The sequence below is a fragment of the Crotalus tigris genome, unplaced genomic scaffold (assembly GCF_016545835.1).
Source record: "Crotalus tigris isolate CLP2741 ecotype Arizona unplaced genomic scaffold, ASM1654583v1 scf7180000018691.1937549, whole genome shotgun sequence".
Taxonomy (NCBI): Eukaryota; Metazoa; Chordata; class Lepidosauria; order Squamata; family Viperidae; genus Crotalus; species Crotalus tigris.
In genome coordinates this window covers 416207-443204 of record NW_024097150.1, presented here as the reverse complement: position 1 = coordinate 443204, position 26998 = coordinate 416207, and the positions used below count along the sequence as shown (strand labels likewise).

Here is a 26998-nt window from a genome sequence, read left to right as displayed (position 1 = left end):
TGGGTGGCATGTTACTTATTTCTCATTGTAATGATAGGTTATTGTGTGGATAAATAGTTAGTTTGCTGAAAACAGTTATAGAACAATAAGCTATCCACTCTTAGTTACAATTTCCTAACATTCCCTGTCTCAGATACTTGATGACAATCCATAATGTCTTCAAATCAGAAGTGTGCTCACCACCAAAGGCACAGAGGTCAAGGGAGGGCCATCACTAGTAGAGAGCCATGATGAAAGCTGTATGTCTTCAACAATGATCTTGCATTTGTATATACATAAGAGGGTAAAGCAATGAGCAAGCATGCAAATGGCGATATCTCTGTAAATATACGTGATGATTATGATTATGAAATAAAGGTCAGCCTAAGATATCTTCTGTAGTTCTCCTTCCTCTAATGTGAATTTAATTCAGCCCTATTTCAGGAGATCGGAGACTTTTGTGTTTTGTTGTATAGCATCTAACTCAACTGTCTCCAAGCATGCTTGTGAGGACCACACAGGCTATCACTTAAAAGTAAATAATGTAGTTGTATTTAGAATATGTTTAATTATCCTATATGCTGCACTGATGGGTTACCAATATTTATCAATATATATATATATGTATAGTACTATATATGAATGTGTGAAAGGACCAATTTGGCAGAACCGGTAGCTAATTTTTTGTTGCCAGGGCCAGAATAGACTTCCAGAACCGGCATCCATGCAAGAGAACCGGTTGTTCACATATTTGAATCCCACCACTAGAAAGGACCAAAGGTGGACCCTCTTTGAAGAAGATATTTCTAAGAAGTAGCTTTCTATGCATTTGTGGGATATGTGAGAAATAAGGATGCAAATAAACAGACGTCTGCAGTCCACAATAATGTTTTAGTTCAGTCAGTATTTCTTAAAAGTTTTAGTTCAGTGCATTTTCACACCTACAATTCACCTTCACTCCTGGTTAAGAAATAAGCCATTATAGGAGCTTTTCATCTAATTCATCTCACAATTGCCTATCCAGTTTGAGCAAATAAAGGAACCAGCCACAAAAAATTGATTTATTGTTTCACTATCACGCACGTGGTGACCAAGACAGCGGAACTTTTACAACTCACACACGTCCGCCACTAGATGTCGCAACATAACATTAAATCCTTCTGTAGCTGCAAAAAGACATCCTTAGGGCTTCCCTCTTCTTCAGTTTCCTTCGGGCCACGTCATTTGGTCTGTCAACCCGGAAATGACTTAGTCCCGTTGCTTCGACCAATGAGCAGCAGCTGCGTAGGCTAGAGGGTAAAGGTCAGGACAGGTCTAGAGATGGTTGCACTAGCGAAAGTTGCCGGGCAGATAAAACCGTCTCCGTGAAGCAAAGGGAGGCGAGATGGTGCATTCTTCGCGGTGCGGCTGATCCAACTTTAACCGCCTCAGCCGACGATCCCTGCTCTACTCCTCTCGAGTCTCCCTCCGTCCAGTCCAATGAGCGTCGCGTACGAGCTGCTGTGGCGTTTGCTGCACGCCTTGTTCAGCGTCCAGCGCGCGCTGGTCGCCTGGGGCCGCGGTTGGTTCGGAGGTCACGGCTCGTGGCTCAGCCGTTGGCGGCGGCGCGCGGCTACGGCCGCCACCGCCGCCTCGCGGGCCCTCTTAGCTCCGGCGGCGGCCGCGAATCCTTTCGCCTTCCACAAGCCGGCGGCTGTGGGGCGGAAAGTGGTGGGCGCCGGTGGCCGGTGGCGGAGGGATGCGAAATCTCTGCAGAAACTGCCGGGCCACGTGGGGCTGGTGGTGACCGAGGAGGAGCAGAGCTACGCGGATGTGGCCAGCTTAGTGGTGTGGTGCATGGCGGTGGGCATCTCCTATGTCAGCGTCTACGACCACGAAGGTAAGTCGCCTGTCATAGCCAAGTTGCTCTCACCCTTTCTCGATAGCGAGGTCGACCTTGAAAGTCCTACCGGTGGATGTTGTTTTTTTTTTTTCTGCCTGTCGTCGATCCCAGTTACAGGTTAGTCCTGGACTTAACAAGAGTTTAGTTACAACAGCACTGAATGACCATTTTTCACACTTACGACCATTGCAGGCATCCCCGTGGTCACGTAATCAAAATTCAGATATTTGGCAACTGATTCATATTTATGACTGGTTGCGGTGTCCCAGGGTTATGTTATGTTGCCTTTGGCAATATTTTGACCAGCAAAGTCAATGGGGAAGGCAGATTCACTTAACAACAGTGTTACTAACTTAACAAGTGCAATGATTCACTTGACATCTGTGGCGAGAAAGGTCATAAAATGGGGCAAAATTCACTTCATGGATGTCTCAGTTAGCAACAGAAATTTTGGGCTCAATTGTAATTGTAAGTCGAGAACTACCTATATTAAATGCCAGCTAAAGCAACTAAGGTTTGTTGAGACAGGGAGCAGCTTTATTACAGGGTATGTTTTCCTTACCTAGCATGAGCTCAGTTTGGCTGATAGAGAAAAATATAAACAGTAGAAAGTTAAGAGGTGAAGGTCAATAAAAGAACTTTTTTCAAGAAGTTCATTGGTTTTGTTATTTAGTTATTATTCGATTATGGGACTACCTGATTCCAGACGGACTCTGAGCAGTTTTTTCTGAATCTTTTTATTAGTGCCTACTGAATACAATTAGTTTAATCCCTATACTTTATTTTACTTCTCTTACTGCCCTTTAGAACATTTTATTAATTTTTTTAAACAAAAGAAACCATAATAACTAACACAAACTAATCAAGAGTAACCATTTTGACTAACTGTTTGAAAAAATAATTTTTGCAAATATTAGTCCTATACAACCTATTTTTAGATTCCAGTAAATATGTACTGATGTTAATTTTAACAGAAATATTATTGTATATATTCCCAGAACCACCCACTCTTTTGCCACCATACCAAGATCTATTTGTTCAGGAATAATGGGATGGCCTCATATTCTCCATCTCTTTGATACAGATTTTTTTTCTTTTGCCCACTGCCTGGCAATGCATATTTAATTGATTAGTCCAGAAATGGTATTGACACAAGGATCCAGAATGTTTCAGCAACTGGATCATGGTGATCTGAGTGTTATGCTTGATCCCAGGATTTTTCAAATTGTTTTCTTGAACCTTAGGGATCTGTGAAGCAGGAGCAGAATGGTATTTACAGTCCCTTAAGCTCTCAGAGCAGAGAGGTATAGGTTCCTGACAATAATATAGAGCCTATACCTCTCTGCTCTCAAACTATCATGTTCTGATTTTTGCAGTTTAAGGAATGTTTACTTATCCTTCCCCTTTATTGTCCAGTAAGTATCAAAACAGCAATACTATTTGATTCTACATAATGCCAAAAACTGAAATAAAATGTATATTGAAATTTTTAGTAAATGCTTATCTTAATGTTTTGCTTCTTTTCAAAGAAAATTAGAATTTTTCAGCCATTGTAATACCTCCTATGATTCCCATTGTTCACTACTATGTATCATCTCCACTCCACAAATGTTATGAAATAAAAATTAGAATTACTGTGTGTGGTTGTTAAATTGGCTATAGAGAAAGGAAGCACTGCTTCAGCTAGCCAAAGTAATTTCAAAGTGATTTGTCTGAAATTCTGTTATTTAAAATATTATATTTCTTCTTTTTAATTCATGAAAACTGATAAGAAAATGCCATGTATTTTGTTTTACATTGTAAGAAATCAGTCTCATTTGCCAAAAGCAGCAATATCTGATGCAGTCCTGTATGGGCTTAATTTCACTTTATTTGTTATTAAGATTCATGTGACTATGTGACTCAGACTAACATGCTGATATGTCATATAATGAACTGAAATAAAATCTTATTATTATTATTGCAAGTAGTCTTTATTTAGCAAGCACAATTGAAACTGGCAACTTGATCATTAAGTGATTGCTAAGTAAAAGCATCACTATGCTTACAATCTTCCTTCAGCTTTCTTTTGCAAATACTAGGATTGTTGTAAAGTTACTTTTTCATCACTGTCATAAGTGCAGCTTATTTTTTAAAATACTAAAATAAGATATAACTAAAGTAACTTAAAATTGCCTGGCTGATTTTGTCTAGGTTTAGAAGCTAAGAAGACATGAGCCTATTTAATACACAGATGCATGGAAAAAAATGCAAAAGGTTACACTAGGACAGGGGTGTCAAACTGCCAGCCTGCGGATCAGTTGCATCATACGGAGGCCACATCCACCCCAGCTCCGGCAATGCAAAAAAAGTCGTGATACGTCATGACACGTCATGAGATGTGGCGGGTTTGACACCCGTGGACTAGGAAGTTGAGAGTCTAATATAAATTTGGTTTATTTTTTTGTCAAAGTTACTCAAAGATTGAAGAATCTTGGGATCAAGTAAACAATTGGAAGTAATGTTTTCATCTTGAATATATGACAGCTTTTTAAAATAAAGTTGACAGGTTGCTCACTTGGATTTAGTAACCAATTTTTAAAAACTGCATAGAGTTTTTAGCTAGCTAGAACAAGAATTCTGAAGTAGTAACATTCAACTCATAGTTTGGTCAGAACTGAAATTGTGTATATACTTACCCTGTATCTTTGTGTGTGTGCGTGCATACATGTGTGTGCACATGTTTCCAATCAGTTTCTTACTAATTTTTCGACATTTAGGGCTAAATATGAATCAGTTGCCAAACATCTGAATTTTGATCACATGACCATGGAGTGGCTGCAATGGTCGTAAGTGTGAAAAACGGTCTTAAGTCATTTTTTTTCACTGCTACTGTAACTTTGAATAGTCACTAAATGAACTGTTGTAAGTCGAGGACTACATGTATAGTGGCAACAGTTGACATTCAATGGAATGCTGCATCATTCCTATGCTATATAGATATAATTGTCATTATTTGCAGATACTTTTTTGGTTTTGAAAAACCTGAAAGGTACATGCCCAAATTAGAAGCTCTGTGTGATTTATAACATTTTATAATGCAAAGTCATTCTGTAGCTACTGTTAATGGTTCAGACCAGTACCACTGGTATAATAGTGGTTCTTATCTGTGTCCAAGAATGTGTGCTTGTTTTTTTGTTTCTCTTTAAAACAAAAGCCTAGTTTAGTTATCTTTAATACCTATTGCTGGGACATTGTGTGTGTGTGTGTGTGTGTGTGTGTGTGTGTGTAGAGATAGATAACAGCTCAGGATAATCAAAACCTGTATCACATTATGAAATTAACCTTAGAATTTGCTAGCAGAAGAAATATAATATTAACTTTTATTTAAAAGCTCGGATTTTCCTGTTGCTAATAAGGCAGAAGCTTTAAAATTCAGCAGAGAAGTAGGTTATGCTTTGTTTAAGAATAAGTCAGGTATCAGGTTTGACCTAATTATAAGGATTTTTTCCCCCATGCTGTTGATTACTGATTCATTTTCCTTTGGTGTGAGAAGTTATGTTATAATGACAGAGTGTAACACAGTAGAATATTTGTTCTAGAACAATTGCCAGGACTGTCCCAAATTCTGGTCTTTTTGTGAATACTCTGTAACTAAAGGCATCTTGAGCTTATGTGTACCAAATAGCAACTCTTCCATGCTGAGTGCCTCAGCATCTGGCTGACTTTGGCTGTGGAAGCTATGCAGATTTCAGCCTATTTAGTACTCAGATGAAAGATAAGCAATGCAAGGGAGGTAAACTAAACTGGATAGTTGAGAAAACATCTTGAAAGAAAGCAGTGACAAACTATTGACATATCCCAGAAATCATGAGAAGCTGAACTCAAATGAGATTTTAACTTTACTACATTGTGCAACTGATTAATTTCTGATATGGAATGAAGGAGTTTGTTTATAGGTAGAAGGGATGTCCCTAATTTTGTGGTTTTTGAAGTATATGTTTTAAAAATTCAATTAAAATTTATAGCAATGTATACTTGTTCCTACTCTCTGTCCAATGGTTGAACATACAATTGTGTGCAGAAGATATATTTCAGGTCTGTCTGGTATTTAAACTCTCTTTTGATTGCAGAGTCAAATCTCATGGAAAATAATGGTTCCAAATCAGTGTCAGACATTTTATACAACTAGAAATCTGTATGTACTCGAATTCAATTTTTGAATACTTTTCCTGGAGTACATCCCATACTGTTTTTAAGGACAGCAATTGGGAAAAAAGGGAATCTGTCTTGCAAATGGCCAACCAGTTATGTAATTTGGGATGGCTATTTAGAATATAGAATTTAGTCCCTGTTGTGCTATATCACTCCTTGTTGTTGTTGTTGTTAATTGCGAAGTTGTGTCCGACCCATCACGACCCCATGGACAACGTTCCTCCAGGTCTTCCTGTCCTCTACCATCTTCTGGAGTCCATTTAAATTCACACCTACTGCTTCAGTGACTCCATCCAGCCATCTCATTCTCTGTCGTCCTCTTCTTCTATTGCCCTCAATCTTCCCCAGCTTAGATACTATTATCTATTAATTGCTAATATTTTTTCTACAAAAAATGGTGAAATAATTTATTTATCTTATTTTTCTCTGTATCTTACACAAATTGTAAAATAAATGTTTACTGCTTTTCATCACTTTCATGTCCATTTTTCTACATGCAACCTATGACAACTACTTGTTGGAATCTAGGATATAACATTTCAAGTTTTCCTTATTACCATACAAACAAAATATTTAACAATTTTACTGCGCCTCAGAATCAACCCACCAATAAATAAATCTGGGAGTTATCATTTTTATTCCTATCATTTTCTTAGCCATTCCTCATCACAGAAACACTGCCCAGACATGAAAGTGTGGGATTGTCAGGATTAGCCCTTGTTTGGTGATGATGTAATGGATAAGGTCCATCATGATTGGCGGCAGCCACTCACGTTCTATCCAAGCATGGTTTAGCAGACAGTTTACAATCCTTCATGCTGGAGTTTGAATCTGTCCTTTCAAAAGACAGAAAGGAAAGTTATTCACTAGCACACAAAACACCAATGAAGCTATACTACTCCTTAGTATAGTCCAAAAGAGGTTTTAGTTTGTTCTTGTAGTTAAATAAGCATTTATTTATGCTACCTTTGCAAGATACAAGATCTCTGTATGACCCCAATCATAAGATTTTGAGTGGCTTATATAATTATAAAATCGCAAACTAATCTTAAAAGAATAAAAAAAGGAACTTGGCCTGTAATACATGGCACAAATATCCCTGAAAATTATATGTATTTAAAAAACACCTAATAAAAGAGGATTGCCTTCACCTTCCTTCTGAATAATGACAGTGGGGAGGGGATCTTTATATTAAGGCATATGTTCAAAATGGACAGTCACAATGAAAGCAAGTTATCTAGTCCCCCTCTCCTTATCTTTACAGAGAGTGGGTATGCAGCATGCCATCATAATTCAAATATGTAGAACAAATAGATTCTACCTACAATAACCAGGACTAAGCCATGAAGAACTTTAAAAGTGATAAGCATTTTGAGTGAAATGTATAGAATGGAGAAGTATTGCTGTGCTGAATCAACTTACTACACCAAGTAAAGTTTCTGAACATTCTTCCTGGGCAACTCCAAGTAATCTCTAAATATCATTTTTGCAGCAAGATAAAAAAAATTACCAGCACATGTTCTTTCTCTTCTTTTCCCAAGGTATTTTCAAAAGAAATAATTCAAGGCTGATGGATGAAATTTTAAAACAGCAGCAGGAATTGTTGAATCTTGGCTGTTCCAAATATACAGTGAAATTTGCAAATCAGGAGAAAACAGATCAAGGTAAGATAATTTTTTTAAAAACCCTGTATTGTTATTGAAGACTAAAATACATTGATTACACAAAACTACTCCACAAATACTGGTGACTTAGTTTCTTGAATGGGAAATTTCCATGATCACAAGTTCTTATAGATTTGGGTGTATACAAGTCAGTAGAATAAGACAGATCTATATAAAAATGAATTAAGAAAATTTTGATTCTAAACTTCTACTGGAATATTATTATTATAGCAAAGAATTAGGGATTTTCTACAAAGCATATTTTAGTAGGATTATTTAAGTAGCAGTTGCACTTAGACTTATATACCACTCCACAGTGCTTTAGAGCCGTCTCTAAGCTGTTTACAGAATCAGCCTATTGCCCTGAACAATCTGGGTCCTCATTTTACCGACTTCAAAAAATGGAAGACTAAGTCAACCTTGAGCTAGCCAATACTGCATTCTAACCACTGTGCCACCACTGCTTACCAGTAGTAGGAACTTTGAGAAATTGCAGAGTTATGGGGGAAATGTTATTTTTAACTGGAGAATTGTAAGCCTCTAACTTTGGAAAAAAACTGATTTTAAGCAACCGTTTCTGTTCTTCCACTTTCATTGTTTTATTTTAATTTCAACTGCAGTTTTAAATTGCCAATCTGTATTGAACGTGCTGTCCTCAGAGGATGGAAAAACAGATATCGTAAGAGCAGCTCAGAAATTTTGCCACTTAGTAGCACAAAAGCAAAAGAAATGCACAGATCTGGATATAAACATCTTGGAGAATTTATTAAGCAGTAAGTGTTAAAGCAGAATTTATTTACTTTTTTTGAGTAGTTGTTGGTGTAAAATGGCTAAACTAACAGTAATAATTTTTTTAAACATAATCAAACTCTTGGTGTAAATATTTGGATTACATATTCACTACAGGTAGTCCTCAACTTATTACCAGTTGTTTAGCGTCCTTTTGAAATTATGACAGACCCACCAAAAGGTATTTACAAACCAGTTTCAAAGTTACAATGACTGCATGTTCCCTCCACAGTGACACGATCACATTTTGGGTGCTTGGCAATCGATTCAGCTTTATAGCTGTTTGCAGTGTCCCACCACTACATGCCCACGATTTTCAACGTTTTTTGCTGTTTTCCAGCAGAAAACATCAATCACTATTATGGATTCCCTTAATGACTGTGGTCTTCGCTTAAAGACTACCACGCTTGGTTAATGACCACCTCAAAAAGTCTCATAAAGTCATGTCCGATTACATAATGACCTGCTTCACATCTTCAACAACTCATGACTGTAATTCCAGACGGTTGTAAGTCAAAGACTACCTGTATTCAGTCTCTACATTCTATGGGGTTACTTTGTAGAAGAACTCCTTTTGAAATATGTCTTTGTAATTCTTGCTGTATAAGTGTTCCTTGCCAAATAAGTGCAGTCATTATTTGTAATGGTACATGGCCTCATGGAAGAAAATCCATTTAATTTGGAAAAAATTCACATTTGTTTCCAGATTTATATGCAGGGGGTACCAAAAGCCAGATCCGATAGATAATTTATTTTATAAATTATATTCAGTTGGTTGCTGTTTCTTTTAAACACTTCCTTATTCATTTGATGTTTGATTTTCAAATATTCCTAAATATGGTAACATTTTATTTGGGAAACAACAACAACATATGATTGGCCTTCGCGGCCTGACATTTAGGAATACTCTATGTATTAAATCTGTGGATCTGAGCATTTATCTTCCATTAATACTCAAAATTGCCCATTTCATTGCAGATACAGATACTTAAAAGCAGTGTTCTGAATGTGGAATTTATTTGTTTTGACTGAATTACTTACAAGCTGTTTAATGTTTCAAAAATCCATGTGGGATAATTGGCCCCCAGAATTTGCTTTTCTGTGAATATATTATTTGGCTACAGTGTATTCTGCTGACTAGGCTATTTCAACTCTATTCATGAAGCAGAATGTTATGGTGAACCTGTGTTATACCTCTGATAAACTGGGTAGTCTTGATTCTGCAATGTTATTGTGCCCTTTTTCTAGGTACTAATGGCTTTCCTGATCCTGACCTAATAGTAAAGTTTGGTCCTGTGGACAGTGTCCTGGGATTTCTTCCCTGGCAAATCAGATTGACAGAGATTGTGTAAGAACATATAATTCTTATGTATTTTCAGTAGTTTTGAATCTGATGTTCAATATGATAGGAAAGTGTGGATATTGTAGTAAGTCAAGCAAAGAAAACAGTTCTCTCCAATTATGTTGAGGGCTAAATAAGAGATGCATCACAATGGGTATTAGAAATATATTGACAATTTTTCTCTTGTACCCTTTTGCAAAGCAAGAATGATCAAAATGCAGCTTCAGTGTTTCGTGTCATTCTCTCCAGATTGCAGTAGCTCACTAATTTTCTTCACTAGACTAACAAAAATAGATGTGTTAAGCTCACAGTAGGCTAAATTGTAATTTTAAACACTTCCCTCTAAAATGGAAAAAAGGATTCAACTTCGTTGATATCACCCCCCATTCCTGCCTGCCCTCGAACACTGAAAGCATTAGGAAAAAATGCTTCTTCCAGCCTCAAAAATTGCCAACTGCAGAAAGAAAAGTACATATTCATGAACAGCTCAGATTAATAGTTTGCTTGCTAATACATACTTTATATTATTATTGACCCAGTATATAATCATAAAAGATGTAAAAAATTTTGATAATCAGTATAATGTAGGTCCTGTCACCTTGTTAACATTCTATTTGTCCTGTGGAATGACTTGCTCTCTATGACATGTCTGACACCCACACAGAGGCAATTTAGGAATCTCTAAAAATCCATCTTTTTATGTTTGCCTTTTCTAGCCATTTACTCCTTGTAATATTTGCTTTTCTATTTTTATGACTATTATAAATCACTTTGGATGTTTTTGAATTATGAGAAATGGTTTGAAAATTAGGGCTGTGTAATACTCTAGATTAAAAGGAAAAATTATTTCAAGACTATTTGAATGTACACTTTCTTAAATCCAATGCATCTTTGTATGATATATTACAGCAACAGCTGTACAAGCCCAGAAAAGATGCAATTTCTATAAGACATAGCTATATGAGTATCCCTAAATATTCCAAATATTTTATCCCTTTGAATATGGATTGGGCTATCCACTAAGAAAAAAATACAAATAATAAAGTCCTTTCAGATTGGCATCTCTAACTTTTAAATATTTAAAAGTTATAGATGTATTTAAACAGGTTGCAAACCTATTTAATAATTAATTAAAGCCAACAATGTCCAGAAGAATCTTGTGGTTTTTCAGTTGTTGCAGAATAGCAAGCTTTGGATTAATAGTGAGTCTGATGAGAACTATGATTCATCAGTATCTGATGGGCTACAGGTATCCCATCCCTGCAGTAAATTTCTTTTTTTCTTATTAGTGAATATCTTTCCATCATTTGAGCAAATTCATGTTGAATCTGAACTCTTATGTTCCATGGAGAAGAATATTCTTACCATAAGAGAGCACCTCTAACTATCTACTGTGTACTTTTGCACATAGGTACTACAAGTTGGGGAAATCTTGTGGAATCTTATGTATTAAGAATAGATTCTTGTATAGCCAAATAATATGCATCTGTTAGCATATTCCTCGGCTATAGAGTTGATAGAAAATTTGAAATATCCTTAAGTTCATATGTTGTTATAAAATTTCTATGTTCTCCAGCATGTAGAGGAATGTAGAATCCACGAATTGGTTTTAGAAGTCCTCTAGCCCATTTAGACCAATCAATCAAAGTTACCACGCCCCTGCAGGATCTGACTATGCCCCAGTTTCTTTTGGTCTCAGCCCTGAAGAGATGTGGAAATTTGGCTCCCGATTATAACTTAGAACAGTGGTGGCAAACCTATGGCACAGGTGCCAGAGGCGGCACTCAGAGCCCTCTCTGTGGGCACGCACGCTGTCACCCCAGTCCTAGGCCTTCAGCTGGGTTTTATAAAACCTTTTCTCTTTAGGCCTCCACCGCCGTGTACAAAAAAAAAGGTTCAATCAATTTCAACTTCTCGCGGGAAAAAAGAGATCTTGCCAAGTTGGAATTAATTGATTACCCCACCCAGTCTGCTGTTACCACTGCAGCAATGCCCATCCAATGGGCCACGCCCACCCTACACTCGACGATGCATAAGTGGGTTTTAGGTTGCAATTTGGGCACTTAGTCTCTAAAAGGTTCGCCATCACTGGCTTAGAAGGACAGGTAGTAATTATCCATTCGTGGATTCTTTGTTCCTTTTGGGGGGAATGTTTCCATTTTCAACATCAATTTCCTTCCCAGGCAAGCCTTCTAGCTTTCCTGATTTCAGCATGCCTTTCTAGCCTCAGGCTGATTCAGCATGCTTTTCTAGCCTCCTGCTGATAGCCAGCCGATCATCGCTGTGATCACCCCTCCTCTCCCCTAGGTCACAGCTTCCCAGCCTCTTTTCTCTTGAGTTCAGTAAACTCGCCTTCAGGGTTCCCCTTGCACAGGGAAGCTCCATAATTACAGAACTTTCCCTGGGTTCCTTTACTTGTTTGTTTGAGCCTCTACGTGCGATCGTGGTCTTTTAAGAATATCTTTCTTTGCCTTTGCCGGTTACTTCTTTGCAGGCTTTTCTTCTCCCTCTCCTGGCAACCGCCATCTTAGGCAACCACGTGGCTAGCAAGGGAAAATTCTCTGAATCAATCCTCTGGTATTTCTTTCTAATTAACATCTACAGCGTGCAGCTTCATTATTTTATATTATGTTATATTATAATATTTTATATTATATTATATTCATTATCACTTTGTCTTCATTATTTTATATTATAGCATATTGTATTATAATATCTTATATTATACTATATTCATTATTACTTTCTCTTCTAAAAATATACAGTGTTAAGCACCTCACATTCCTGCCTGCTGGATTGCAACGTCCAGTGACAATAGATTGGGTAATTTCTTGCATTACCTATTCTGCTGTCTGCATCTAGTGGACTGGCTGTTGCTGTCCTAGCTGCCACTAAGTGAGACATGAGGGTCCCCCATTTAAAAAAAAATAAAAAATTAATTATTAATTTTAATGATAATAGTCAATAAAAATTGGCATAAATTACAATATTAATTCAATTGTTCTCAGTACCCACAACTAGGGGTCTGAACGATTGAAAGGGGAGAGGATAACTCCCTGGGTGACATGCGGCTTATATCGCGCAGTGTGATTCCGTGCTTAACGGCGGACCGGATTTCACAGATCCTCGTGTAGCCTCGTCTCCTGCAGACCAGAACAGTTCCAGGGATTTGCTGGAAAACTCCTGTTTCTTGTTCAACATGGCGGATAACACCGTTCCACAGGCTCCCACTTCTAGTGGAAATATGAAACGCAAGTCACCCAACCAAGATGCGACCTCAAAGGTCAAAGCAAAGACCAAACGGGTCTCTAAGGCAGCCAAGAAACAGGCAGATAGCAGACATAGGTCATTGGAACGACAATTCTCCAAGGCCCAACAACGGGCAGCAGAGGTCCAACCTATCTCCACTTCCCCTTCCCTAGCAACTACATCAGAGGGCCCACGTCCCTCTCCCTTTGCACAGGCTTGGACCCCCGAGCAGACCCTTGAACAGGGTCCCTTACTTGGATACAGTTGGGACCATCTGTCTCTCTTTGATCAGGATCTGAGAATGCAGGTCCAAGACCCGATTCCAGCCACAGAACTCACTCCAGCCTCAGTAGCATGTGGAACCTCAGGCGGGTTTTCTGTGGCGGGTCCTCAGATCCCGTCAGCGTCTTTCACTCCAACGGCGGCGGGACTCCGACCCCCTGAACAGCCTTCATTCACCGTCCAGTTCCAGGCCATGATTTCGCAGGTGGTGGTTCAGGCCATGGCCTCTTCTGTGAGGGCCCTTCCGATTCCAGGACAGTCAAACCCCACTACATCTACGGGGACTACATATCCCACAGATTATGAGCTCCCAGATCTGGCCTCACCACCACAATCTGGGGGAGTGAGGTATCAGAATATTCTGAACAGGCCCTAGAAGAGGGCCTGTGGTCAGATGATGAGGATACTCACACGGAAGCCACTCCCCTGGTTGGTGTTTTTAACCCTAATTCCTTTTCTTCCCTCTTGCGCAAGGCCTGCGTCACTGGAAAGATTGAACCGGTGAAACCCCAAACAGCTGATCAGGGCTCTGGTCAGAGTTCTGTCCCACTGTTGTCGGAACCGGTTACAAAAAACCAACAGATCCCTTGCCCTCCCATGTTTTTGAAATCCATTCAGGATCAATGGGGATCCCCTGGTACCTTCTCAGCCCTTGGAGGAATAGACCGTAAACTCTTGGACACGGTCTCTTCCCTCAATGATGTACTGGAGATCCCGGGAGTAGATGAGTTTCTTTCTCCCATATTGTCAGACTCCAAGATTCCAGGGGATATGTCGGAGGCTCTGAAGGCTGAGGACAAGAAATCTGAGGTTTCTTTCCGCAGAACACACCAGGCCTCAGCATGGGCAATAAGAGCCTCAACATCAAACTCCTTCTTCGCCAAAATTTTGCTAATGTGGCTTCGTGAACTCCAATCTAGAATCTCCCCAGACGAGGTAAGGGTGCACCAGGACGTCACAAAGTTGAGAGCTGAACTAGAATACATGGAGGAGTGTCCCTGCAATCGGCCAGGTTTTCAGCCCGAGCCATAGCATCCAGCATCGCTGCATGTCGGTTGTTCTGGCTTAAGAATTGGCGGGCCAACACCAGACACAAATGGAGGGTGGCTGCTGCACCGTACCAGAGTGGTAGCCTCTTTGGTGAAAAAATAGAGAGAAAATAGATTGAAAATAGAGAGAAGAAGAGAGTTCTCTCTCATCTTTCCAAAAGGGCGGGCAGACATTTTACTCCATATGCTCACCGCCTGTCGTTTCGGACAGGCTCAGACCTGGCCGCAGGGAATGGTTCTCGGCCCTTTCAAGTGGGGCCGGACTGTTCCTCAGACAGGTCCGGCTACAGAGACAGGCCAAAACCACAATTTCAGGCCAAGTGGCCTTTTCGTGGTAGGGAAGGTCATCCCTTCCGTAAGTCAAAATTACTCGGAGCAGACCCCTCCTATCAGCGGCAGACTGACATATTACTTCCACAAGTGGGAAGACACCACCACAGACACCTGGGTTCTCACCACCATCAGAGATGGTCTGTCTCTGGAGTTCTTGACCTCCCCTCCTCGGCGTTTCATCGCTTGCCCCCTATCGCAAAATCCCGTAAAGCAAGGTCTCATGAAGGAGGCCATTCAACATTTGCTAAACATAGAGGCCATAGAGCAAGTACCACCGAATCAATGGAGATGGGTTCTACTCCATCCTCTTTGTGGTTCCGAAAGCCTCGGGGGGGTTGGAGGACAATACTCGATCTCAAGACCCTAAATTCATACCTTGTGTATCACAAGTTCAAAATGCAGACCCTTCATTCCATTTTGGGCAGTATTCATCAGGGGGATTTTGTGACGTCAATAGACCTTACAGAAGCATACCTTCACATCCCCATACATCCGGGTCACAGACGGTTTCTCAGATTCAGGTATTCCAACCATCATTACCAGTACAAGGCCTTACCATTCGGCCTGTCATCAGCCCCCAGGGTCTTCACCAAAATCCTGGTGGTTCTTGCCGCATAGCTCAGATTGGTGCCGGTCCACGTTCAGTGCTACTTGGACGATATTCTAATCCAGTCGTCATCGGTACTGAACACTCATTCGGACTTGGCACTGACAATTAGGATGCTTCAAGATCACGGCTTTCTGATGAACTTTCAAAAAAGTCACTTGACTCCAACCAATCGGCTGTTACACATGGGCACAATAATAGATACTAACCTGTGCCAAGTTTTCTTATTGCAAGAGCGTCAGGTCAGCATTCGTACACTAATCCTCAGAATGCGCAGAAAAAAACGGTTGACCCTACTTCTGCTCTCACAACTGTTGGGGAAGCTGATTTCCTGCATTGCCATAGTACCGTGGGCCAGGCTCCACACGAGACAGCTCCAGTGGTTTCTGCTTCCCTACCAGTGGGTACGGGTCCCTGCACTAACGCTTACATCTCTTCTCTGGTGGCTATTCCCAGCTTTGTCCAAGGGCTCTCTTTTCAGAGAACCAGTTCGGGTGACCTTGACCATGGATGCCAGCCTATTCGGATGGGGGGCACACCTCCAACTTCAGTTTACCCAGGGGTGGTGGTCCCAACGGGATCTCAAACAGAGTATCAATTGGTTAGGACTCAGAGCCATATACCTGGCACTTTGTCATTTCCACGAAAAGGTTGTGGGTTGCCACGTGCTGGTCCTGATGGACAACATGGCGGCAAAGTCCCATGTAAACAGGCAGGGCGGAACCCGATCTTGGGCTCTGATGTCCGAGGCCCGACTACTGGGGTCATGGGCGGAGAAAAATCTTCTGTCCCTAAGGGCAGAGCATATATCGGGGGAGGAGAACCAACAGGCGGATTTTCTGTGTCGATCCACAGTAGATCATTCAGAGTGGCGCCTGCATCCACGCCTCTTTCGGGAGATCACTCATCGATTCGGTCGGCCCAGGATAGACCTGTTTGCTTCCCTAGTGAACGCCCAACTTTCCCGGTTTCTCTCTTGGTATCCCTCTCAGGGTTCGGAGGGAGCAGATGCCCTCTGCAGTCCTTGGCCGGAGGGCCTACTATATGCCTTCCCACCTCTCCCTCTGATTCCGGCCGTCATCAGGAAACTGTTGCAGGAACAGGCGGAACTGATTTTTGTGGCCCCACACTGGCCGAGACGTCCATGGTTCGCGGATCTCGTGAACCTTGCCATAACTCATCCATGGAGAATTCCTCCAGAGCGGATAACTTTTAACACAAGGGGCCATACGGCACCCAGATCCGCAGTGGCTCCAATTAGCCATATGGCATCTGAACACCAGTTCCTGACACGGGGATCTTATTCCCCCAGAGTGATATCTATGATTCAGGCTTCAAGGCAGCCGGCAACGAACCGAATTTACGATGCCACTTGGAGGAACTTCTGTGACTGGTGTAACCACAAGGGTTTGTCTACCTCTTCTGCCACTATTCCAAGAATTCTTGAATACCTCATGGATGGAGTGGATATGGGCTTGGCGCCCAACACTATCCGTAGGCAGGTGGCTGCACTTTCCACGGTATTCACCTGTGCCAACTCCACGCCGTTGTCTCACCACCTGAGGGTTCGATCCTTTATCAAAGGAGTCACCAATAGCAGACCCTCTGTAGTACATCGGTACCCCTCTTGGGAGCTGCCCCAAGTTCTACAGGTTCTTACGGGAACCCTCTTTGAACCTCTCAGATCTTGCTCTGTTCGTTATTTGTCCCATAAGGTGGTCTTCCTGATGGCCATCACACTGGCAAGATGGGTTTCTGAACTGGCTGCTCTTTCTGTTAGGGAAGACCTGTGTGCCTTCCACCAGGACAGAGTGGTATTGCGATTGGATCCCCTGTTCATCCCCAAGGTGAATACACTATTTCACCGGGCCCAGGAAATCATTCTACCAAACTTCTGTCCCAATCCTTCCCACACACGGGAACGGCAGTGGCGTTTCCTGGACGTGCTCAGGGCACTGCTTTATTACCTTAAGAGGACTGCCCCTTTTCGTAAATCGGAGGCACTCTTTGTCTCCTTCCACGCAGGTTCCAAAGGGCAGAAGGTCTGCTCTTCTACTATTGCCCGGTGGATTAAGGCCTGTATCGCTGAATCTTACCGGGCCTATTCTTTACCAGTTCCAAGCCACTTAACGGTGCACTCTACATGTAGCACTTCCACATCAGCAGTATGGCAAACTCAGGCTTCCATAGCTGATATCTGTAGGGCGGCGACGTGGTCGTCCCCTTCACCTTTCATATATCATTACAAGCTCGACAAGTTTGCTTCTGCAGAGGCCGCATTCGTACGCCGGGTCTTACAGCAGGTGGTCCATTTCAACATCGACACTTGACCGGCCTGCGTCCCACCCGCGGGCTCATAGGGGCTTTGGTATGTCCCATTTGTGGATTCTACATTCCTCTACATGCTGGAGAAGGGGGCGTTGTCTTACCTGAATGCCTTTTCTCAGCATGAGAAATGTAGACTCCACCCCCTCCCTGTTCACTTTAGCAGTCAGGTCAATGTCAGCAATTCGGGAGCCACACGTCACACAATCATTGGCTTTGCCCTTTTTTGAAACTGGGGAATGGTCAGACCCTGCAGAAGCGTGGCAACTTTGATTGATTGGTCTAAATGGGCTAGAGGACTTCTAAAACCCATTCGTGGATTCTACATTCCTCATGCTGAGAAAAGGCATTCAGGTAAGACAACGCCCCATTTGTCATTTATCAATCTGATTAATAGTTCAAAGCAATTTTTTAGGAAAGTAATTACAAACTTAAGTATTGTATGCATTCCCAATTATACTTAGTTTTCTTTCCAATTATTTTTTCTCAGTTCTTTGCCTTCGCATGTGAATGTCAGCTATGATGAATTCTTCTCTGCCCTTTGTTACTATGCATCCTGTGATCAGCGTGTTGGAAAATGATTTATTGCAGAATTCTATCAAGATTTCTTTGGAAAGGACCAAGGTCTCTGTTTACAAATAGCTGTGATACATGCAAGTCCAGTACATAGTCTTTTAATTTATCAAACTCAATAAAGTGTCTTATCCTTTTTAGAATTTGTATGTGTGTGTACTCATAATCTGTGAAGGTATGAGAAAGCAATGGTTTACTGCTGTCTAATAATGGTATATCATGAACGTTGTAAAAATAGTTGTTTAAAGATTTCAGACTTATTTTTTCCAGTGATCAAATTCTTATTACTAGAAATATTTACATGCAATTATATATATAAAAAAGTCAAAGTAGCACTGCAGTCAATAAAGTGCACATTCTCAGCTGAAGTCACCTCATAAATTTCTGAAATCTTACTTTACATCTTTTTCACCAGACTTACACTTGACTTCCTTAGCCCTAGATTCTAGGAACACATTGTGAATTGATTATCTGCAAACATTTATAAAAATGTCTGACAGGGTGAGACTGGACAGAGGGAACAACTAATGTTAAAACTGATTAAGATTAAATCAGCAATTATGGGAATTATGGGCTTTATAATTATGGACCATTCTTTCTGTCTGGGAGAGCTGAAGTTTAAATAGCATGGTGGATTGTGTGGAAGAATGGATGTGGGAATAATGGAGCATCCTTATGTAAACTGAACTTTTCCAAATGCAACATGAACAATTGGACCTCTCTATTCTATTTTAGAATAGCATATTAACATCTCAGAGTGAAGGTAAGTTTTTTTAAAAGGCTTGTGTTTTCCTTTATGAAAAAGATTGGCTCTATTTTCAACATGAATATTCACCATGTTATCTTTATTTCAACCATACGTTAACCCATCTGGATGATGATGAGTGTGGCAGAATACACTCAGTTTATGTCTGGCTAAGAAACAGTAGCACCAAACAGTGAATGTTAATTCAATACGTGCTGATAATTTTTTTGAATTTTGACATCAATACACTGTAACATGATTACTTGCATAAATGATTGTGGCAGTTATTGTGTGACAGTGTATTAATAAAACAATGCAACAAATGTATTGAGGCTAAAATTCATTTATTTGTCAGCTAATTTCCTGCAGCAACTTTGTAGTGCTGCTTAATATATATAATGTGAGATTTTTCTCCAAACCTCTAACTTAATATTATATCCCTAAGTCCTTGCAAGTTTTTAAACAGACTGTCCAGTGAATACTGTTTCAATTGCATATTTTTAAGAATAGCAAAACCATTTTTATGATAATATTTTGGTTTAAAAGGGAACAGAAACTTGAATCTATTTTGTGAATGTCTTTTTTGTAAATATCTCCAATTAATGGAGTAAAATATTGCAGAATATTGAGAATAGTATTTTTCTCCTTTTTTAAATAAAAGTGGTACTTGATACATCTGTGACAAAATTATGGATTAACTGACCATGGGGTGTTTTTGTTTTAAAAAAAGAATGCTTACTACTGTGAGCTTATGATGTAAATGGGCATCAAGACAATATACATAGATCCTGGAATTTCAAAATCTATCTTCCAATTTCTGCTATAGTGATCATAAATGTGCAATATATTTCAGGAATGTTCATGCATCCATTTCTATGAAGTCGTTCAGGAAACTGCATTTTAATGAAGATAGGTTTTGGAACATATTCTACAGAAAATACTGAAAATTATGACTTGGTGTATGTAAATTAATTGAAAGACCTAATGAGAACTGACATCTAAATATCAGAGCTATGAGCTTAGCAAAACAATTATAGTGTAAGTTATGAGAAACAAAATAGCAAATTCTCCAGCATGAGGATGGATAATCCATGGATTGGGTTTCCTGACGTCCCTTCTACCCAATTAGACTAAGACTGAGAGATAGCCACGCCTCTTGCTGGGTCACGTTTACCCACTTCCATCTTAGTCTTTACCCAGACAAGATGCATTGGTGCTTCTCTCCAGACTCAAGTTTATTTTAAAAAAAATGTTTTCCCTTATTCCTATCCGTGGATTATCCTTCCTTTCCCCTTTAATTTCTCTTCAAAACACTGTATTTTTCCTGTGCTTTCCTCCCTCAGGTCGCCCCTTCCCCACCGAGTCCTTTTTGTTTACATTCCTCAGCTGTTGCAGCCTCAGCACGAGGCTTGTGTTTCTTCGGGTTGAGTGCTCAGGGCTTTGGGAAGCCTGTAGCCTCAGCACGAGGTTTCTTTGTTTACCTTTTGCTTTTCGGGGCTTTGGGGAGTTGCGGAGCTTTCCATTCGATCCAGCTGGTCAGCGGATCTCCGCAGAGGCCCAGGGCAACAGCAGTTCATCCCAGACTGCTGAGGTCTCAGCGGGGGGCCTGTTTCACTTTATTTGCAAGGTTTGCAGTACCACGGAGCCTTCCGATCGGCTTGGTCGATTGAGGGACTGCTGCGGAAGCCCAGAATGACAGCTGATCGTCCGAGCTTTGTCCAGACAATCGCGGCTACCGACGAGTCACCACGTGGCTGGCAGCCACCATTTTATTTTTTTGGGCAAGGCCTGTTCTGCAGGGCCGGCGTTAGGGCCATAGGTTGATCGCCATGTGGCTGGCGGTTGCCATTTTGGAATTAAAAAATAAAAATAAAAAAATACTTATTGCACAGTTTAATTTCTCAACTTCTTTTGTCAGCAACAAAAGAGAGATTTAAGGCTAAATTAACCTTTCTGGTCTTGCTGAGTGGCTGGAACAGTTTCCCCCTCCCCCATTTCTGGGGAGGGCTGACCTAGTGGAGACAATCTCCAAGCATTTTTCCCCAGCCACATCCACTTGTCATTGCCTCTGGCAATTTATTGCAACAGTATAATTGAATTGTCTTTCATTGGGAGTTGGTTTCTCTCACCTCTACTGCCTACTAAGAACCTATTTGTCATATGCTGTGTTTCACATTTGTTTTTGGCAAGGAGCTCACATACTGGTCTCTCCAGTCTCTGCAGTCCCACACTGGGCCTCCAGCTCCTAGCCTGTTCTAGAACCATTCTCAGACTTGTTCTGAAGGGTCTCAGGCCTAGCTCTCTTGCAAGGAGTCCATACTGGTTTTCCAGCCTTTATTGCCTGGTGCAACCCATTCTCAGACTTGTGCTGAAGGGTCTCAGGCCTAGCTCTTTTGCAAGGAGTCCATACTGGTTTTCCAGTCCTTACTACCTGGTACAACCCATTCTCAGACTTGTGCTGAAGGGTTTTTCAGGTCTTACCTGCTGTGCCAAGAGCCATACTAGTTTTACCAGTTTTCTACTGTTTTTCACCTTAAGATCTTACTTCTTGCTTTTCTTAGACCCATTCTCAGACTTGTGCTGAAGGGTACACAAGCGATGGCTGAATACAAGCAGCCTCAACTAGTTCTGGCACCCACCAGTCCTCCAAGTAAAAGGAGATGCAAATCTCCAAAAGCGGAGGCAGCCGGCAAAGCAAAAGCAAAGGCCTTATCTGGCAAAGCGTCATCAAAGACGGCGGAAAAGGAGGCCGCTAGGAGACATCAGGACCTAGAGAGGCAGATATCCAGGGCTCAAAAGACAGCTCCATCACAACATGTGCAAGTGCATCTGAGACTTCTGAGACTTCTCCTTTCAGTCCTCAGGTAATCATAATTGCACAGGTTCGTAAGCCATTGTCTCCGGAGGGTGGGTCTCAATCTTGACCCATTAGTCCCATGACATCTAATCCTAGTCCAAGCTGGGGGGGCTCCCTCGCTTAATCCTCAACCTACTCCATCGGCCACGTTCACACCCACGGCCGCTGGTCTCCGTCCTGAGTCACAGACAATTGCACCAGAGCAACTCCAATCCATGCTCATGCAGGTATTAGACAGTCTCTCATCCCTACAGAAATCCCAAACCTTGACACTCTCCCAGCGTTGGTCTACCACTCCTGATTATGCTTATTCCATTACTTCCTATCAATCCTCACAGAGTGGGATTCTTATTTGGAAATTGATGAATCATGAGCCCTCCCCTTTTGTAGGCCTCTTTGATCCCACTCTATTCAAGACCATTCTAGCCAAGACCATGGCCACATCCCAGATCGCCCCAGAGCCAGACCCACAACCCACCCCTTCCACCAGTCAGTCTTCAAATCCTCTGTTTGCTGAGCCCATGGTGACTCAAAGACATATTCCTTGTCCTCCATTGCCAACACAGTAAGAAAACAGTGGACCAATCCTGGGGTTTCTCCTGTCCCAGGGTCCTCTGACACAAAGCTGTTTAGCATGGCGCCATCCTTAACCAACCTCCTGGAGGTCCCGACTATGGACACATCCCTTACTCCCATTTTTTCAAAATCCACTATTGCTGGAGATATGGCGGAGGCATTAAGACTGGAGGAGAGGAAATCTGAGTACGCACTAAGAAGGGCGCATCAAGCATCAGGGTGGGCGGTAAAGGCTTCCACGTCATCCTCTTCTCACAATCTTCTATCACCTGGCTCCGGGAGCTTCAGAGCATGATCCCGCAGGATCAGGTATGCGCCCATCAGATGTTGGGTAAGTTTTTAGCGGCGGTGGAATACATGGCCGATGCCACATTGCATGCCACCCAATTTTCAGCCAGAGCGATAGCAGCCAATGTTTCTACCAGGCGACTGCTTTGGCTGAAGCAATGGCGGGTGGATCTAAAATCCAAAGGGCGTTTGGCCACTGCTCCTTACTCGGGCAGAAAATTATTTGGGGAAGCCCTGGAGCCATACTTGATAGAAAACAAGGATAAGAAAAAGGTACTTGCTTACCAGGCCAGGTGATCGGACAGGAAGTCTGCTCCCTTTTATTGCTGTCAGGGATTCCGGGGCAATACCCAGGGTTCTAATTGGTCACAACCCACACGTTCATTTCCTCCAAGATCGGACAGTCAAATGGAACGTTTTGGACCGAAGCCCAGGCAACAACAGCAGTCTAAGCGGCCCTTTTGAGGCGCGGGGGGCCGTCCCTATCGGAAGAATAAGTGACTCCAGGGACCCCCCCATAGACGGTCGGCTCTCCCTGTTCTCTCAGAACTAGGGGAACATTACCACCGACACCTGGGTTTTGTCCACCGTCACCAACGGCCTGACCTTGGAGTTTTTCTCAAAACCGGCAAACTGATTCATTTCTTGTCCAACACCTTCAAACCCGTCAAAACGGGCTTTCATGAAGGAGACCATTTCCCATCTTATCGAAATAAAAGCAGTAGAACCGGTCCCTCCCGATCAGAGGGGGCAAGGTTTTTATTCAATTCTCTTTATAGTTCCAAAGGCCTCGGGAGGATGGAGGGCCATTCTGGACCTAAAAAGGTTAAATTTTTACTTGGTATACAAAAAATTCAAAATGCAGACCCTGCAATCCATCTTGGCCAGCATAAGAAGGAACAACCTCCTGACGTCCATTGACCTCATGGAGGCGTACCTACACATCCCAATATTTCCATCACATCAAAGCTTTCTCAGATTCTGCTACAGATCTTATCACTATCAATACAGAGCGCTTCTGTTTGGCCTTTCATCCGCCCCGAGGGTATTCACGAAGATCTTGTTGGTTCTGGCAGCTCACCTCAGATTGGAGTCCATTCGGATCCAGTGTTACCTCAGACTGGAGTCCATTCGGATCCAGTGTTACCAGTGTCGGTTCAGGCTGCGCGGTCAGAGGTAACCCGTACAATAGAGCTGCTCCAGAACCACGGATTCTTGGTGAATTTTCTCAAAAGCCAGCTGATTCCATCCACACAGCTACTTCATCTGGGAGCAGTGATAGACACAATACGTTGCATGGTCTACCTGTCACCAGACCACATAGCCAGTCTCAGGGCCCTTGTCCGCCAGGTGCAACGCACCAGGACAGTTCCGCTTCTCACTCTCTCCCAGCTCTTAGGCAAGATGATCTCATGCATCGCCATCGTACCTTGGACCAGACTACATTCAAAAGCCCTTCAGTGGTTCCTTCTCCCCTTTCAGAGGCAAAAATTAACATCCTCCAACAAGCAGGTGAGGTTGACCCCTCTGGTATTGAGTTCACTCCGATGGTGGAGTTCTCGGGCCATCAACAAGGGCTCAAAGTTCAGGGAGCCATCACGGATCATGTTCACCATGGATGCCGGTCTCTTTGGCTGGGGGGCTCACCTCCAGTCTCAGCCCAGGGGAGATGGTCCAAGGAGGATTTGAAACACAATATAAATTGGCTGGAACTCAGGGCAATTCACCTGGCGTTGTGTCACTTCAGTCACAAGGTGAAAGGCCAGCACGTTCTCGTCCTCACGGACAACATAGCAGCCAAAGCCCATGTGAACCGTCAAGGGGGCACCAGGTCGAGTTCTCTGATGACAGAAGCCAGACTGCTCTGCTCTTGGGCAGAGGCCAATCTGTCCTTGATAAAGGCAGATCACATCTCGGGGGCAATCAACCAGCAGGCGGATGCTCTCAGCAGGGCAATGGTGGATCATTCAGAGTGGTGACTGGATCCAGCACTGTTCCTAGCAATATCTCACAGGGTAGGCCACCCGGTTCTAGACTTATTTGCCTCGGCAGCGAACTCCCAACTTCAAGGTTTTTCTCCCGTTTTCCATCCCCGGGATCAGAGGAGGTAGATGTCCTGCGCATTTCGTGGCCCTGGGGACTTCTTTACGCCTTTCCTCCGCTCCCTCTACTTCAGCCGTCATCCGCAAGATTCTGCGAGAGAAGGCGAAGATTGTCCTCATAGCCCTTCATTGGCCGAGGCGCCCGTGATTCACTGATCTCATGAGCCTGTCAGTATCGGTTCCGTGGAAGATACCCCCAGACCGAATAGCACTCAGTCAAGGGGCGCTTCGACATCCCGACCCTCAATGGCTACAGTTAACCGTATGGCGATTGAGCAGAGACATCTGATTGAGGAAGCTTATCCTCCAAGGGTCATTGATATGATCCAAGTGTCTAGACACTCGTCAATTAATAGAGTTTATGACTCTACTTGGAAGAATTTTATATCTTGGATGTCCAAGCATTATGTCCAGTTGTCATCTCTCACGGTGCCTCAGGTGCTACAGTTTTTACTGGACGGGATGGATAAGGGTCTGTTTCCTAGTACTATCAGGAGACAGGTTGCGGCTTTGGCGACAGTTCTTTCTTGTGATGACTCTTCCTCATTTGCACACGATCCGGTAATCTGTTCCTTCATAAAGGGGGCAATTAATATTAGACCTCCAACTGTTCATCTGTACCCCTCTTGGGATCTTTCGAGAGTTTTGCAGGCCCTTACCGGGTCGCCTTTTGAACCACTTCATTCCTGTGATCTCAATCTCTTATTTATGAAGGTGGCCTTTTTAGTGGCAGTGACCTCGGCCAGGCGCATATCTGAATTGGCCGCTCTCTCGGTCAGGGAGGATCTCTGCCTGTTTCGCCCCGATTGCGTGATCCTATGTTTGGATCCCACCTTCATTCCTAAGGTGAACTCTTTGTTTCACCAGTCACAGGAGGTGGTGTTGCCGAGTTTCTGCCCTAGTCCATCTTGTGACTTGGAACGCAGATGGCACACCTTGGATGTTCGCAGGGCACTACGCATTTACATTAAAAGGACTGCTTCTTTCCTTAGGTCAGATGCACTTTTCCTCTCTTTCAATCCTGCCTCTATGGGGCTCAAGGTTTCTTCTTCCACTATTACCAGGTGGATTAAGGCTTGTATTGCCAGGGCATACCAATCACAATCTTTAGCCATTCCTTCACGTATCATGGCTCACTCGTAGTGCTACCACCTCTGTGGCCTGGGCCACGCAGGCGCCCATTGACAACATCTGTAGGGCAGCAACCTGGTCGTCGCCTTCCCTATTTATCCGTCACTATAAAATTGGTAGCTTTACCTCTGCTGGCGCTGCCTTTGGCCGTAGAGTATTACAGAGGGTGGTGTCACCTCTTGCATCACATGCCCCGTCTGTTACCCCCCCCCCAGGGACAGGCAAGCTTTGGTATGTCCCAGTCCGTGGATTATCCATCCTCGTGCTGGAGAAGGGGCGTTGTCTTACCTGAACACCTTTTCTCAGCATGATGATGGATAATCCACTCCCACTCTTTACTGATTATTGGGCACTGTGGCAGGAGTCTGGAAACCAACGCGTCTGGCTTTGTCTGTTGCTTCGCCTTCATCAGAACTGGGTAAACGTGACCCAGCAAGAGGCATGGCTATCTCTCAGTCTTAGTCTAATTGGGTAGAAGGGACTTCAGGAAACCCAATCCATGGATTATCCATCATCATGCTGAGAAAAGGCGTTCAGGTAAGACAATGCCCCTTTAAGATTCTTTCCCACTTTTCTACTTGATAGTTTTTTTGAATCTTCAGATGCCAAAGAATAGTTTGAAGAACCACCTGCATTTTGTCCACCCTTGTGACATTCTTTGACAACAGACTACTGTATGTACCAAGCTCAGTAGAAAATATGAAGTTAGATGTGCCAAAACACTGTGCATATCCACAATTTATTCTTTGAATGTATATAATTGCAGTAAACTCTCCCATCTAAAGTTATGTGAGAAGGTATAGTCAACAGCAGTAACAGACTAAGTATGTTTGGATACTTGTAAATAATATGTAAAGCAACTTTTTATTATGAACAATTGACTTACTGGACTTCATGACTGAGAGTAAAATAAGAACCTGTAAATAAATATATCTTTTTACAGCCAGTGCTGTTGTACGAATACATGCATCTGTTTTACATGTAAAGTTCTCCCTAGTGCCTATGCATTCTTAAAATGTGTGACAGAAAGT

General features: G+C 42.4%; 1 protein-coding gene across 1 annotated transcript; it reads left to right on the top strand.

Moving 5' to 3' along the window:
• Positions 1-1262: 1262 nt before the first annotated feature.
• Positions 1263-20877, top strand: NUS1 (NUS1 dehydrodolichyl diphosphate synthase subunit). The gene is made up of 5 exons (XM_039355480.1): positions 1263-1858; positions 7597-7719; positions 8340-8492; positions 9757-9856; positions 18186-20877. Exons 1-5 carry the CDS (start codon positions 1459-1461, stop codon positions 18274-18276), a joined length of 867 nt encoding a protein of 288 aa, XP_039211414.1. The 5' UTR covers positions 1263-1458; the 3' UTR covers positions 18277-20877.
• Positions 20878-26998: the final 6121 nt, after the last annotated feature.